The 16,764-nt window shown below is 37.1% G+C and overlaps 1 protein-coding gene across 3 annotated transcripts in view; it reads right to left on the reverse strand.

Annotated features, from left to right (window-relative positions):
• Window positions 1–16,764, reverse strand: part of LOC111160383 (protein phosphatase 2 regulatory subunit B'epsilon) — a 146,080-nt gene that overhangs the window by 37,180 nt on the left and 92,136 nt on the right. For all 3 annotated transcript variants that reach the window (XM_022523477.1, XM_022523469.1, XM_022523486.1), the window contains exons 4-5: window positions 8,847–8,948; window positions 2,386–2,478 (exon numbers count right to left, since the gene is read on the reverse strand). In XM_022523477.1, coding sequence (XP_022379185.1) covers window positions 2,386–2,478; window positions 8,847–8,948 — 195 coding nt within the window. The remainder of the gene's footprint in view (window positions 1–2,385; window positions 2,479–8,846; window positions 8,949–16,764) is intronic.

Below are 16,764 nucleotides of genomic sequence, written 5' to 3' on the forward strand. Positions count from 1 at the left end.
ACTGGCTTCATCCTGAGATCCTAGTTCTTACTGTTTCCATGTAAATTAAACACAGCCTTCACTATCTGATCTTCTTGGGTATTTTAATTTACCATAAATATAAAGGAACTTTAGTATTCCATTAGTGTTGAGAAGTGAGGGCTAGTCCTGCCTTGAAGTCATTCCAAGTTACAGTGAGGGGAATCACAAGGAGGCATCATGACACAATGGATAGAAAACCAGAACAGGAAATGTGCTTGGGAAAACCACTGAAGAAATGTCTTCAAGATTTAGAAATAGGAAAAGAAAATTCTGAAAAAAATTACATAATGGGGAAGATAATTCAGAAAGAAAGGCTACGTGCTGGAATTTCTCCTCTGATTCGTACAGGGTACTTAGGAAGAAAAGGGCATGGTGGGGAAAGAAAAGTAAATACATTACTAAAGATGAGACATAGACCAAATGAATTGTCAAGACTCTGTGTGTCTAAGCTGGGATAATCAGAGGTCCTATAACTCCAGATCTGCAAAAAGTAATTTTCTGTATCCTTCCTATCCACCTACACACCCTGACACTTACATATATACATTAAACTTGAAGGCAACAGGAATATTCTGCATTCTTTTTTCTAAAATAGAAAAAAATTGCTCATTTAAATGTGGTTCTGGTACTGGTGCCCTATATATAGGTAATAATATAGGAGGCCCAAATTAGAATTGTGGTAGATTTCACTCATTAAGTAAAGTATACACTGTATATATAATTCCCATTTTTATTATTAGATTATGGAAGGCTTTTTTCATTGCTTTCTTTTGTTAAGAAAATGGAAACTTGAAAATGGTGATAAAAATTGAAATATATGTGATGTTTGCGTTATTAAAACCCTTTGCAGATCTAAAGTCTCAGGGCTATACTGTATGGTGGTTAAAGGACTGAATAATGTCTGGGTCTATTTCCATTTGTGAAATAAGAATAATATTTATCTCTCATGTCTTTTGAATAGAAAATGAGAAGATGTATATAAAAGCACTTTGTAAACTGTAAAAGTAGTATGGAGATATAAGCTTCTGTTTGTTTAGAAGCAAAGATGTGAATTATGTACAATTTGGATTACACATAAAATTGTTTTGTGTCTCATTTAAAAAAAAAAAAAAGTTTCTAGACATCAGTTTATTCATCTACAAAGTGGGCCTGAAATTTAGCTGTGTCTGTTTTAGATTATGAATTTTAGATTATGAATGAAAATAATGCATATAAAGATGCTCTGACAATTACGGAGTGCTTTATAAATGCAAGGACTTTCCAATACAAAACACAGACCTGTTACATGTTGCCTTTTTGTCTGAAATGCATTTTGCCTTCTTGGTATAAAAATCTGGATCAGTTGACCTATTTACCCAATGTTCCATGTAACCACCTATTTACCTACCTCTCTTTTCCCAAAGCCTCTTTGCTAAAACCTCACTTTTCCAAAGCCTCTCAACCGAACACATCCCAAATTCTAAATTTATTAATTGAATTAAGGAGGGGAAATGAGGTCATCACAAATGTTATCAATCTTTATCCAGGTAAGACACAGAAGACCAACTTCTGGCCAAAGTAATATTTGAACTTTGAAGTTCTGCTTACTGGCTCACTAGGAGATAGATATTTATTCTTATCAACATGAGGTGTTCATTAATCACTTAAAAAGGAACTACAATACCCCATACACCAGTTGGCTCAAGTACCGATTTTTATAGATGAATGTCAACAACAGGACCAAGAAGGTGTTACCTAAAAATTCAATGTCATGAACATTCCTAAGTTCCAGGTAAAAGGAAGATGTGGTCTATTGTTATAAAATATAAAATGGCAAATCAAGAAGAATACACACCCTGAGAAGCTCCTAACAGATGGGTGAGAGTTAATCACTTTAGAGGAATTTTAAGGTATTAAGCAGTGCTATTTCCTAGCTGTGAAAGCTCATTAGTATCTGACTTTATTTGCTGAAGGTTATTTATGCTCTCGACCATGCTTATTCAGTTTTAACAGATCTATGCAACAGTTCCTTAAGAATCCTTTTATACAAATAGGAGTCTTCAGGCTACAGAAAGATTCACACAAACTAGAGGTCCTATAAATGAAATTCCTTTATCATTAAATTTTAAGAAACTGCAGAGCTTTAGGCATTATCATTCGTTGTTGTTTAAAACGAAATTAATTTACATCAATAAACTAACAATAAGTTGAAGAAGTACCTATTACTTTTAACGGGCAATAATGGAACTAACTTATGTATACAGTATTTGTTTAAAAGGTGATATAACCATTGCGGAAAGATTTTTAAACAACGAAGAGAAAGGTAAAGTGTTACAACTGAATAACGAATATATGCAACCATGAAACTTTCTCTGCTTTGCTTACCTGTAATACAAATTTCTGATCTATGTATTTTTTGGCAATGCTGGGTTGGAATTCTTGGCTTTCCAAAAATCGTATGAAAAATTCATATACAAGCTGCAACAAACAGATTATAGTTAATTTCAAATTATAATTCACTGAGCGTAGTATCAAAAAACCATAAAAAGCCTGTAACACTAAAGCTGACAGGGCTTAGAAAATTGAGTTTTAATATCAGTTATAAGCTATGCTAGCCCTTCTTGTGGCTCATAGATGCTATTATGTTTTTTAACTTTTAAAATTAAAAATCTGAAAATACAGCCAAACAAAGCAAATAAAAATCCCCCATTGCCTCACCATTTATAACCACTGTTAACAATTTAATGTATGAACCTCCTGATTTTTTCTATATTTCTGCAACATATCAATGAACTATAAATATATTTTTATATAGTTTTCAAGTTACTTTTACCATCTAAACATACAATTGATGTCAATAATATCTAAGCTATCATTCTTAGTAGCTACAAGTAGGCCATTATACATAATTTATAATGAATAATTCCATTATTCATAATCGATTTAACCAATCTCCTATGTTTGGACATCTAAATAGTCTCTGATTTACTTCTACATCAAATTATGCCACAATGTGTATTATGTAATATACATCAGGGTGCATTTGCTCAATTATTTCACAAGGAAATATTTCTACAAGTGAATTGTTAGGGCAAAACATATCCAAACATTTTAGGATTTTCAACACCCACTGCTAAATCTCCTTTCAGAAAATGTATGGCAATTTACACTCCTCTACCCAATACATGAGAGTTTATCAGAATACTCTCATCTGCAAGGAATAAAAATATCTTCATCTGTAGAGTCAATCTAAAATAATCGTCCTGGTAAACAGTAGAAGATCACTGTTTACGCTCTTTGCAAAATAAATCTATGTTAAAGTATACATTAGATCCTGGTGGAGTATAGAACAGTATATAAAAAACAGAACTTTTTTTTTTAGGTAATTGATTAATCTTTTTTTAAATTAACATATAATGTATTACTAGCCCCAGGGGTACAGGTCTACGAAATGCCAGGTTTATACTTCACAGCACTCACCATAGCACATACCCTCCCCAATGTCCATAACCCCACACCCCTCTCCCTCCCTGCCGCCACAACCCTCAGTTTGTTTTGTGAGATTAAGAGTCTCTTATGGTTTGTCTCCCTCCCAATCCCATCTTGTTAAAAAGAGAACTTTTAACAAGAGACAGACAGGCACTGGGTTGGAAGTCTAGCTCTGTCCCTTACTAACTGTGTAACCCCAGGCAAGTTCATTTCTCTAAGACTGTTTCTTCACCTGAATAACAGGGGATGACAATCCCTAAGATTAAATGTGATAATATATATAAAGCGCTATGCACAGTGACTAACACACAACACCATTATCACTTTTGCCTAAAACAGTGTTCTCAAACCTTTAAGTCTTGTTCCTTTACATTTAAAAATTGTTGAAGATTCTAAACCTTTTGTGTATATAACATATATACATGAAAATATATATATTTTTGCATATGTAAAGTCAGAAACACAACCTGAGAAAATTTAAAATACATACTTACTATTTCATTTTAAAGCAATAAAATATATTACATATTAACATATGTTAATGTGGGAAATAACTTTATTTTTGTGGGAAATAACTTTATTTTCCAAAAAGAATTACTAAGAAGCATTATTTTTCTTATTTTTGAAAAATCTCTTTGAGTATTAGAAAACAGATTACTGTCCGCTTCCATATTCAATCTGTTAAAATATACTGTTTTGGTGGAAGTATATAAAGAAATCAAGCCTCATGCAGATCTAACAGTATGAAAAAGGATGAGTATTTTCATAGTCTTTTCACATAATTGTGAAAATTCTTCTTTGATACTACACCAAAACTTGAGTTTCTTAAACAGAAGCTGCAATGCAGCATCTGAAGCCAAAATCAATGAATTTTTCATACTCTGTAACACTCAATTCCAATTGTCTGTCTTGCACTTAGAAAGGATTTTTACCCATGCATGGTTTCCTAACATCATTCACTGGCCAACTGGAAAATACTGGTTCACCGAGTTATACAGATTTTTCAAATGCTGACAAGTTTTATTATATAGTATCCAAAGTCCTATTCCTTAAAATCTCCAATTTTATCAAAACGTCTGTTTTGATAAACGATAACGTTCAAGGTGACAGCAGAAAGATAAAAGTTTTCCAAAATTACAATTCTAAATTTTGCTTGAATGCTCTAATTTTATCAGTTGTTTTGTCTATTTTCAAGAAAACATCCACCAAATACCCAAGACAGAACTACAGTTTGCCAGACATTCCTTCCAGTAAAAATACTTCATGAAAAACCAGCTAGTTTAGCTGGTAGCTCGAACAATCACATAAATGCTTTAGCACAAGACAAACTGATATACTTCAGTATGTAGTCACAGGGCTTTGGGCATACTTCCATTTCCCTCTTTGTTACAAAGAGTATGTTTTAAATTGTGTATTCATAGGTCAAGATTTAATATTTAATTTCATAATTTTTATTGCTTTTCCAAGAACATTTTTAAATGAAATTGCTTTTTTTTTTTTTTTTGGTCTGTCAGCCCACGGCAGTAAAGAATATGATTACAAAGCCAATTTGCCACAACCATCTTGATTTGTGCTAAGGCAGCAGCAATTTCAACCACCAATGCTTTTACAATTATCCATTCCAAGGTCAACACAGTGAAAACAGCAAATAGCACAGTAATATTATGAAACTAGTTTTGACTTTGCAGGCCTGAAAAATCAGGGCTCAGGGTCCCCCAAGGGTCTGTTAGCACTAACCTAAATGCATCATACAGTGATCTTACAAGACTTCAGACTCTAACTTAACACTTAAATTAGGTATTCACATTAGGATTTTACTTTAAAGTTAAAAAAAAAATCATTTTTCTCTTTGAAACTCTGAATTTGAAAAACTTCTTGTCCAATGATCTGAACATCATTAAGCTGTATTTCTACGCATAATAATATGACTGAGTCCCCAACACCCTCTAGAAAATAGTTTTCTTCAATACACTAATTTTTCAACTCTTTCTTTTATAAATAGAATGTCAGCCTTATTCAAACAACCCATAAAAGGGGTTTAATTCATACAAAGTGGAAAGATTCTCATCTTGCAGGCCTGACTTGTGGGCTGGCTGGGCTTTCTAGCGGGACCAGCAAAGTGCTCCCCTCTGGTCCCTTGAAAGCAGATACAGTTTAAAAGAGTTTGGTGGAAACACTTTAGACACATTTATTAATAAGCATAAATCTTCTCTACACTTATGAGACAGATTTTTACCTCAGAATCAAAAATCTCCCTTGAATTTCTAAAGGGAAAGAAAGACTAAGGACTGAGAGAATAATTTCACTGTTCAAAATCACATTAAGTGAATGCTCCAAGGAACATGAGTTAAAAAGACTTTAGCATTTCTGTTTTTCAGTCTCAAGTGTAAAGCACTCAAAACAATCCCCTGATTATAAATGGAAGTCCTGCAAAATCATATTCTACTAGAATTACAGACCCAAATACAAAAAACACACACACAAAACCATAGTAACTATGCAATACCAGTTTAAAAGATACCAAGACAGATAAGAGAAAAGATCAAATAATATACACACAGTAGAACCTTTGGTATATTTAAACTAAAAATCTGTGGATTTAAAAGTTTTTCTATTTTTCTTCAAGTTTATGTATTTATTTGAGAGAGAGAGAGCAAGCAAGTAAGGGGAGGGGCAGAGGGAGAGAGAGAATCTCCAGCAGACTTCCCTCTGAGCACGGAGCCCAAGACACAGGGCTCAGGGCTTGATCTCATGACCCTGAGATCATGACCTGAGCCGAAATCAAGAGTCAGACACTTAACAGATGGGCCACCAAACTTTTTGCTATTTTTAAATATCTCCAAAGATCCATTATTTGTTAGGTGTAGTTTCGTATGGGCCACAAATTTAAATCGGACCAGAGGCGTGCAAAACAGTCAACTGGCCAGGCTCGTTGCCCCCATCGCCCAATAATCACATCTCAATGCAATTTTCTTGTTGCATACTATTATCAGGTATCTGGTAATAAACGCTGTGCTTCCTTATAAAAATGTGATCCAGAAGAAGCAGCCCCTGCTAATGCTAGAGTAAATAAAAAGTGGAAAGGTCAGAGAAAGTGCTATGTTTTGGTCAGAAAAATATTGCTGGATCAATTAAAAAGTAAAATGTTAAATTTAGTAATAACTCACTATCACATGAATGACCTGTCATGAATAGATAAGGAGATTTCTTGAATGCTCAGTGAGTGCTCTTATCAGTATTAAACCACCTACCAGTGAAAATGGAAAGGTGACCAATTTGTAGAGTTAGAATACATGAGAAACACAGGAATCTTGAGCACAAAGACCTCCAGAAAGGAACAGTTGAAGACAACAGTGTGCCTACTGACTTGACCTTTATTACAAATGAAGGTTAATTTGTGAATTTTAAAAGTAGGTTTCCTTTACCTGATCCAGTCTAAGTCATATTTTCCCCTAAGCTAAAGCAGGGATCAGAGGCTTATAGGCTTGAACAGGGTGCCAACACAGATGAAGCCAGCCCGTTTTGGAATACACTTTGTGACTTTACATCATAAGAGTAAAGGTCTCATCATCGCTCCTCATTGTCGCTTTGGTTTTACAGTTTCAGGTGAATTAACAGTTAATGCTCCTGTAGGAATGACACAATGTAAGCTAGAGATTTTTGGTGACAGAATTTAGTTTCATAACTTTAGAAATTAATCTAGTCTGTATTTTACAGAGTCATTAAGCTTAGGAAGGATTAACTGAAATACTCAGTTCAACTTTACTGTACTTTAGGGGAAATTTATATCTCTGATGATCATGATTTAGAGTATTCAAAATGCTCTTGCAAATGACAAGAGTAGTCTACTGTCTCTGGGATGTAGAGAAGAGAAGTTGAAGGTCTGAAGACAGCTTTCTTCCTGTCTTTTCCAACCATGAGATGTGGGACTTTCCTGAAGAGATTATCTTATTTGTTTTGGTTTTTAAATTTCTTCCAGACTACACTGCACTTTAGGAACTCGTGCCAAATATTAGGAATAAGACATGACAAGAAGTCCACCTATTCAAAAGAATGATTTTTTTAATTTTAATTTTTGTCAATCTGGGATACACCATGAAGAGCACAAATAATTTTCTTAAAATTTCTTAGATTGCAGATAGTATGTCTGACACCTTTAAAAAAAAAAAAAATCAAGCAGCTAAAATAGGAAATCAGCCACAGCATTTTAACTTATTTACTCAGTCTTGGCATTGGCAGCAGGAATACATATGTATAACACACCCAAGTAAGAGCTGAGGAAATGGAGGCCCAGAAAGCTCTCTCCATAACGGCATACGTGTATATCTGTAGCAACCTTGAGCTGCCAAAGCAGGACAGGGAAAGTTGCAAACTGATGTCAAAAATTCTGAAGTGGGGAAGAAAGAAACTTTAAGACACCCTCTAGGCCTCGCCTCCCGCAGCAGTTTTCTGCTCTTCTCAGAGTCAACAAGTAGCCATGAGCACACTTCAAAGATACAATGGCTTCTGCCTCTGGCTGAAAGTGTACAAGGTTTTAGCCCCTCTCTACCACGCCTTCCCTCCTGGCTGGTTGTCATCCAGCCTCTGAGGACATTCTAACTCAATGGAAAGATAGCTTAGGGGAGCATTACATTCACATTTCCTTGTTCTATTCCTTTGGAAATGTTGGCCTGCAGCGCAAGCCACCAGGAAGGGAAGACGGAAAATGACTGGTATGGGTAAGTAAACACAGTCCAGATGGGCCTGGTGCTGGCACAGGAGATACAGGGATGGCCATGCCTTGACCTGTCCTGGCACATGCGTATGACTGGAAAACATGGCTTTCCCAATGCAAGAGAACAAAACTGTCCTTCACATAAGCTTTCTATCAGTTGTTGCTCTGCCTTACAACACTATGAAGTAACTATTGCAATTTGCTTTTGCCCTTGCAGGCTACAGAAGCACATCTGTGGCTTTCAGGAAGACAGGCATTCAATCCCCAGGGAACCTGCTGATGAAAATGAAATATAAACTCTATGACCTAATCACATCCAACTAATATTAATGTGAATATAGCTCAGTTCCTGTTGGAAGCTCTAGCAGGCAGGATCACACAGAAGCTCTCATCAAAGAGCAAGAAATGCTGGCTTGACCCACAACCTGGGAGGAACCACACTAAAGCATTATAACACAACTTATTATTTTATTCTTTTGGCATCCTAATTACCAAGAGAGAGAGGAACACAGTATTCTCCAGCTTTCCATTAATGTACTCTAATTTGATTTCTGGGTGAATAAAGGCCTTCAAGAAATTCCCATGCTAATTAGCTAATGAGTTAATGGAGCTTTCTTTTATAACAAATGGCAGTTCAAAGTACCTGTAAGTGTGGCCACGATGCCTCAAGGGTAGGTTCGTCTTCTTCTGGATCAAATTCATTGCTGTCACTAGGAGGGAGAGTTCTGAATATATTGCAAGATACCTAAAAATAAACAAGCAGCAGAGTTAAATGGAAGCACCTCCTGGGCAGCCGTATACAAGGTTTACAGCCAGCCAAAGGGAACCCCGACGACAAATAACAGCAACACCACCAAACTGGAATGGGAACCTCTTTCTACAGCCCTCGTGGCCTGGATCACCTCTAGACAAAGCCGGAGAGCGGCAGAGCTGCACCTCCTGCCTGCTTGAACAATACTCCTTGTCCTTATATGGCCATCCCCACCCCAGGCCCCTGTGACTTTAGACCTCCCATCAAAGCCTGCTCTTGGTTACTTACTGGTCAAGTGTGCTTCTAATTAACCAATTTACACGAAGATATAAATAACCGCTAATGGGCTTTGTGTATTTCCCTTTTCAGGTTTATTCACAATTTGCAAATTTACAGGTTGAAATAATGGTAAAGACATTTACAGAAAGCAAATCAGAAAAGATTATTTCCGAACCTAACACACTTGAAATCATACCTCATCTGTTCTCAGTGGGTTTACAAAAAACCAGGGTGCCTGACAGGCTCAGTCACAAAAGCATGCAACCCTTGATCTGGGGGTTGTGAGTTCAAGCCACATACTGGGTACAGAGATTACTTATAAATAAACTTAAAAAAAAAAAAAGTAATGATGCCCAGGATAAGATGTATCTGTGATACAAATCTCTATAAGCTAATTAGTTATTTCTTTACTATTGGCAATTTCCAGATTAAATGCTGGTTGCTCAAAGAATGGCTCGGAGTTGATTTAACCACTGAAACTGGGCGATGAAGAGATGAGGACTTATTATTCTATGCTACTATTTCTGCATATATTCCAAGATTTCTGCAGGAAATGCTTCTTTTGAAAATGTGGTTGCTACTATTCTCAGGGTTCCTTCTCAATTTCTATTCTGTTTCTCATCCTACTTAGTCATCTATCCTCTCCCAATGACCCAAATATGTCCTCAGATACGAAGAATAAAACAGGAGGGGAGGGGTAGCGAAGAATAAAACAGGAGGGGTAGCAGGGGAGTAAATGTATAGAAAGCAAGAAGGGAAAAGAAAGGAGACTGAACCAGAAGCCTTTGCTGGACTTTCTACATAATGCAGAAAATACAAAGTATGATATGCTACTCTGAAAGAGGAAAGCAGAAAGGCTTCTGGGGTACCACATAATCTGTATGTGTTTATCCATTTAACTAATATTCATTAAATGCTCATTAAATTCATACACTATTCCAGACACTGGGAAAATAACAGTGAACAAAGCAGAAAAAAGTCTGTGTCCTCCAGGAGCTAATACTTTAGTTAAATTCACAAATACCCTAATTTTCTTACTATAGAAACTGAGCCCAGATATGTAAGATATGGAAAGGAGAAATTTGATTTTAAGTGTCATAGAAAGCCATCAGTTGATCTTAAACAGAAATGTCACAGGATTTTCTCTTTCCTTTAAAAAAAAAAAAATCATTCTGGTAGCTCTCTCTGTATTGAACAGAAGGGAAGAGACAAGTTAGAAGCCTATGGAGGTGGCAAGCAATGATGATGGCTTGGACTGGAATGATGCAGAGGAGACAGAAGTAGACTGATTCCAAATCTACTCTGGAAATAATACCTGCTGACGGCCTGGACACGTGGGATAAAGAAAAGGAAAGAATCAAGGATGAGTCACAGACGTAGGCCATTTGCCCAAGATGGAGATGGGTGGGAAAGGGAAAACTTTCTTTGTTTACTAGTTTGGGGTAGTAGAGGGGGGAGAATCCAGAGATCCAGTAAGGAATGTGTTAAAGAAGCAATATCCAGGTCATCAGACATATAAATCTGGACCTTAGAGCTGTACATGTCAGGACTAGAGACATATAAGGACTCCTTGGCGTATAGATGACTTTTAAAGCCATGAGCCCAATGGATCACCTTGGAAAGGAGTAAATAGGAAAAAAGGAAAGGACCCATAGGCATCCAACATTGAGAAACCAGAGAGAAAAAGAACAACCAAACAACACAAATGAAAAGGAATAGAAGGTAGGAGAAGAAAAGAACTAGAGTTTGGGATCTCAGAAGCTAAGAGGGAAGAGTATATTAAGAACAACAAAGAGGTCAACAACAGTAAATGCTACTGTGTGGTTGACTAAGATGTGCACAGAGCAGTATCTATTGGATTCTACAGCCCTATGAAGGGGATACCATCATGATTTCCAATTTACCCTTGAGGAAATGGAAGCACAGGTGTTGTTAAGAGCTGAGATTACATGTGGTAACCAGCAGTTACAACTAAACCCAGACTGTCAGGCTCTATCACAGTGTTGTAGAAGAGTTGGCAGGCCACTTCTCTTGCTCTACTTTAGCTTAGACGACTGGGAAACAAGAAAAAATAATTACATTAGAATGCTTTTGCCATGGCCAATGACAGCCTGCACAGGTCTATTATGTTATTTTCGTCCCTTCCAATGATTATCAGAAATCCCGTTTACAAAGAAACTAGTGACTTTCCAGAAAACCGTCAACCCATGACTTCTCTTCAACCAGCCAGCCACACTGGAATCAAAAGGGCGGAAGTCTTTTGGTTACTTACTTTTGAAACTATACATATATTTCAAAACTGAGTTTTCATTCCAACTAAACCATTTGTATCTACCTTACTCTGTAACAATTTTCTTTCCTCTCCCAAGATGTAAAAGTAAACCATGAAAGTTAAAAAAAAAGGGGGGGGGTGCTCCTGTGTAGTAAGAAATCCGGATAAAAGGACATGGAAACTTCTGCTCCCTGATATTCCTGGTCGTATAAACCCTCTTACAGAGCCCACATGTGCTGTAGCAATTATTTGTTTACATATTTGCCTGTCTCTCCCTACTAACCAAGAATATGCAATGTAACATTCACATTTGTTTTCCTAGCAAATACAAGGCATCCAATAAACGTTCACAAAATAAAAATTTGGACATATTTACAAAACTGTGTATTTTGGTTTGGCTTTTTAAAAATTTCAAGTTAAAGTGTTCTAAGTGATTTAAATTGATCTAAGTTATTTAACTTAAGATGTTTGAATAGTGAGAGATCTAAACCTTTGATTTGGTCAAAACTTCATCTCTCGATTATCATATCAAAAAAATGTCAAGTTGTGTAAATTATGTGTGGACAGCAACTAGTTCCAAAGGCATGCACTTCTCACTCAGCCACACACTGCCATATCTTCAGCTGTGCCTTCCTTATAATGCTTAATTTAGCTTACTTCTAAATATTCACCAGATGAGTTATGAGGAAGCACAGATCTGTTGGGCTAGACAACGAAGAGCTGACAATCGGTTAAGTAGTTCTCTAGCAAATTTGGAAAGACTGTCAAAGCATATCAAGTGTCATGGAAATGGCCAAGCTTTTGAAGCAGCCGGGGACATACAAGGTACTTAATAAAAATGTCACCAAATGAATGAATCTTTGCTCCCATTATTAAGAATCTGTTCTAAAAAAACTAATCCAAGACAAGTCTGAAAAAACTACTTAAGGCAGTCATCTTCAACATTCTCCAAAAAGTGTAAAACTGGAAATAACCCCTATGTCCAATATTTAAGAGGTACACCAACTTAGCAGAATACTGTGCAACATTAAAAATGATCGCTAGGGCACCTGGGTGGCTCCGTCGGTTAAGCGTCTGCCTTCGGCTCAGGTCATGATCTCAGGGTCCTAGGATCAAGACCCGCATCAGGCTCTCTGCTCAGCGGAGAGCCTGCTTCTCCCTCTACCACACCCTCCTGCTAGTCCTCTTTCTCTCACCCTATCAAATAAATAAATAAAATCTTAAAAAAAAAAAAAAAAGATGATGGCTATATGGTAGCACAAAGAAATGTTTATGACTAAAGATTTAGGGGGAAAGACAACAGAAAATGATATGACTATAAGGGATGAAAGTGGATAGCTAAAAGGAAATTTTTAAAAGCTGTAGTAAAGCAAGAGGAATATGGATGATAAACTAGTAGTTGCTGTTATCTCTTGGGGCATACAAAATAAGTCCAAAATCTATAAAAAGCCTAAGTTAGAGACATACAGCATGTAAATTATGCCCTTAATTTCAATATGAAAATGGGCTCTTGAATTTGTTTGAATAAGATTATTACTGTCAGGAAAGAGTTAAAAATCATGGCTTCGGGGCGCCTGGGTGGCTCAGTGGGTTAAAGCCTCTGCCTTCGGCTCAGGTCATGATCCCAGAGACCTGGGATCGAGCCCCGCTTCGGGCTCTCTGCTCAGCAGGGAGCCTGCTTTCTCCTCTCTCTCCCTCTGCCTGCCTCTCTGCCTACTTGTAATCTCTGTCTGTCAAATAAAAAAATAAATAAATCTTAAAAAAAAAAAAATCATGGCTTCCTACAATGCCTAGAGCCTAGCTCATGAATGAATGGTTGAAAGATTCAATGAATGGACCAGTTTAACTGTACAGTTAAATCATTAATTTAAAACTTGAGCTATCCATGGATGGGGGAGCTGGGTGAGGCAGTCCTCCAAATTCCCTGACTTTTCTGCAATAATTTTGTATGGTGAGTCCAACTGGGGAAACAATCCAGTTGCTTTGGTCAGACTTTCGAAAGATTCCCAAGATCTAAAAACGGCCTAAAAACCACTATCCAAAATGGTACATTTGCTTCCCTTAAATCTTTATCAGTGGCAGCCACTTCTGATGTATAGTCCAGGTTTTATTTTCTAAGCTTTTATTTATTTATTTGAGAGAGAGAGAGGAGCACAGGCACGGAGGGGCAGAGGGAGGAGAAGACACAGGCTTCCCCACTGAGCAGGGAACCCAACACAGGGTTCAGTCCCAGAACCCAGAACCCAGAATCATGACATGAGCTGAACGCAGACACTTAACCAACTGAGCCACCCAGGCACCACTACAGCCCAAGTTTCAAAGGGATTATGAAATAGGTAACATTATTAAGTTGGTGACAGCAGCTGTATCCTTATGCAAATACATCATGACTTAAGTAGTAACCACTAGCATCCGTCCTCACTACAGAGCAGTTCTGCAGAGTCTATGCAGCTAGATTAAAATGCACCAAAGTATTCCTAAAGTCACGAAAACTGTCTCTATAATATATTTAAATATATGAGGCTCTAGTCCTAAACTGTCAATTTTATTCATTCAGGAACGGATTATCCAAAATGAACAAAAGAAAAATTTTAAGTAAATTACAAGGGTTTATTTTCCAACTGTTTTATTTTCTTCTACACTGGTATCAATGCAAAGAAAAAGAAGTTTAAGAAATAAGTGTCTTGGGCACCTGGGTGGCTCAGTGGGCTAAGCCACTGCCTTCGGCTCAGGTCATGATCTCAGGGTCCTGGGATCGAGTCCCGCATCGGGCTCTCTGCTCAGCAGGGAGCCTGCTTCCTTCTCTCTCTCTCTCTCTGCCTGCCTCTCTGTCTACTTGTGATCTCTCTCTGTCAAATAAATAAATAAAAATTAAAAAAAAAAAAAAGAAGAAGAAAAAGAAATAAGTGTCTTTGAGGTAGTCTGATTCATTTTCATTCCAAAGGCATTGTAATAAACACTGGAATGCTGGAATCAAACTAAAGGTTTGAAGGCCCTGGGGTTTGAAGGCCCTGTCCTTAGAGCCTCCAGAAAGTGGCTCTAAGGACAGAAAGCGAGTCTGAGGGGACAGGAGGAAAAGGTATTAAAATCTAAATAACCCCTCCTCAAAGGCAGAAATGTAGGATTAGGGATTCCACTGGGTTCCTTCTAGAATCAGATCATGTTATAGACTCTCTCATCCAACTCCCTCCTCTTACGAATAAGAAAAGTTCAAAGAGCTTGTGAATTTTTCAAGATAACACAGCACCATGATATGCACGGAGGGATCTCAGGGTCCCCTCTCTGGCACTCCACCTCCATGCCATCCACAAACACCATGCATGTACCTATTTTGTCTCTCTTTCCTTCTCTTCTGATTCCCCCACCACATTTCTTTTTATCAGTTTTTACCCTCCCGTTTTCTCATCTCTCCTTTTCCCATCACCACCCTCCTATGTTACTGGCCTGCCGGTGGCCCTCAGAAGCACTCCCAGACAGTCTTCCTACCTGTGAGCATTCAGAGCTACAGTGACCTTGCTCAGCATTAACATAAAAAACATAACACTCCCTTCATCCCCACTGTCTCTTCCAGACCTTCTCTTCAAACATCTTGATTACTGCCAAGTTTCCTCTCTGGTGTTCCTATTCTCCACATCCCTTCTGCTCCATTCCCCCCCTCCCACAATTGGACTTTGAGCTCCTCAAGAACACCTTACTAAATTCTGAATGCCTGGCACCTTCACATAAAAAAATTAAAAAAAAAAAACAACCAGGAATAACAAGGGTTGCCAGATAAAATACAGGACAACAATTAAATCTGAATTTCACATAAATAATTTTTAGTTCAAGTATGTCCTGCATCTTGCATGGGCCATAGTTAAGACTAAAAAAAAAAAAATTACACATTACTTATCTCAAATTCAAGTTTAACTAGGTGCCCTATATTTTTATTTGCTAAAACTGACAGTTCTGACACTAATCCTAAGAACCTCTTCTGGTTACAACTCAGTTGTGATGCGGAACTGTAGCGCTGTCGCAGGCAAGGCCTTGAACCCAACAGCTACTTGCTTTGAGGGATCAGCTGCTCTTTTATTTTTCAGCTCTTTGGTTTACCGCCGATTACTGTGAACTACGGTGCAAAATAAATAAATAAATAAATAAATAAAATTCAAAGTCTTGGCCAAATGTCAAAGAGACGACTTAGAGGATCCCAAGTATGTGGCCCCATAAGTAAAGAGGAAGGAGTGTTCACGCATATTTTAATCAGGTTTTCACTAAACAAACAAGTTACTGTTTTCTGATTTATAATACAAAATACAACTATTAATATATTTTTTAAAGATTTCGTTTATTTACGAGAGAGAGAGAGAGAAAGTGAGCTCAAACATACAAGCAGGGAGCAAGGCAGAGAGAAAGTGAGGGGGAGCCGGACAAGCAAACTCCCCGCTGAGTGGGCAGCCCAACCTGGGGCTCAATCCCAGGATCCTAAGATCATGACCTGATCCGAAATCAGACACTTAACCAACTGAGCCACTACCCAGGCACTCCACAGCTATTAATATTTTTAAATATTTATTTAAGTTAACTGCAAGTAACTGCAAGTTACTCCCTTTCCCCAATCTGTTTATCTTCATAGAAACTACTAATTTTACATTTTGGTTGATATTTTGCTGTTGTGTAAGGAAAATGACTAGCACGTTATAAAAGAACAGAATGTGGCTAGCGCCTAGTAACTATTCACTAAATATATGCCAAGATTAGCAATGAACAAAACAGAAGGTAAGAAAATATAATGAGTTATTAACAACAACTACTACTACTAATGAATACTTTCAATCAGGCATATTATGTTCTCAGGAAAATACTTTTAACTACAGTACAAGCGACTTAAGTCATCTTCTCTGTGTTTTACAATACTACTTTCTAGATGAGTAGGTATCATCTTTTCCTGGATAACAGCATGAACTAGTTGACCTCGAGAACATTTCTCCCTCTGTTATCTGTGACACTATAATTTTATACAATTATGCAACACTGCAAATATATTGACTATAAATATAAAAATAATGACATCACAGCTGTAAAATGAATTTTGAGATTACATCCACAAAGTAAATTTTCTAACAAAAAGGGATGATATGAATGATGTTAAATAGAAAACATCTAAGCAAATTTGAAAGTACCATTATTCCTCTAGCACTATTTGTATTAAGATCCCAAGCAAGTAATAATTTTAATAATATCCCTCAGTTTTTTCATCAAGATCATTCATTCATTCTA

Source organism: Enhydra lutris, unplaced genomic scaffold (assembly GCF_002288905.1).
Source record: "Enhydra lutris kenyoni isolate GAN:26980312 unplaced genomic scaffold, ASM228890v2 scaffoldscaffold4, whole genome shotgun sequence".
Taxonomy (NCBI): Eukaryota; Metazoa; Chordata; class Mammalia; order Carnivora; family Mustelidae; genus Enhydra; species Enhydra lutris.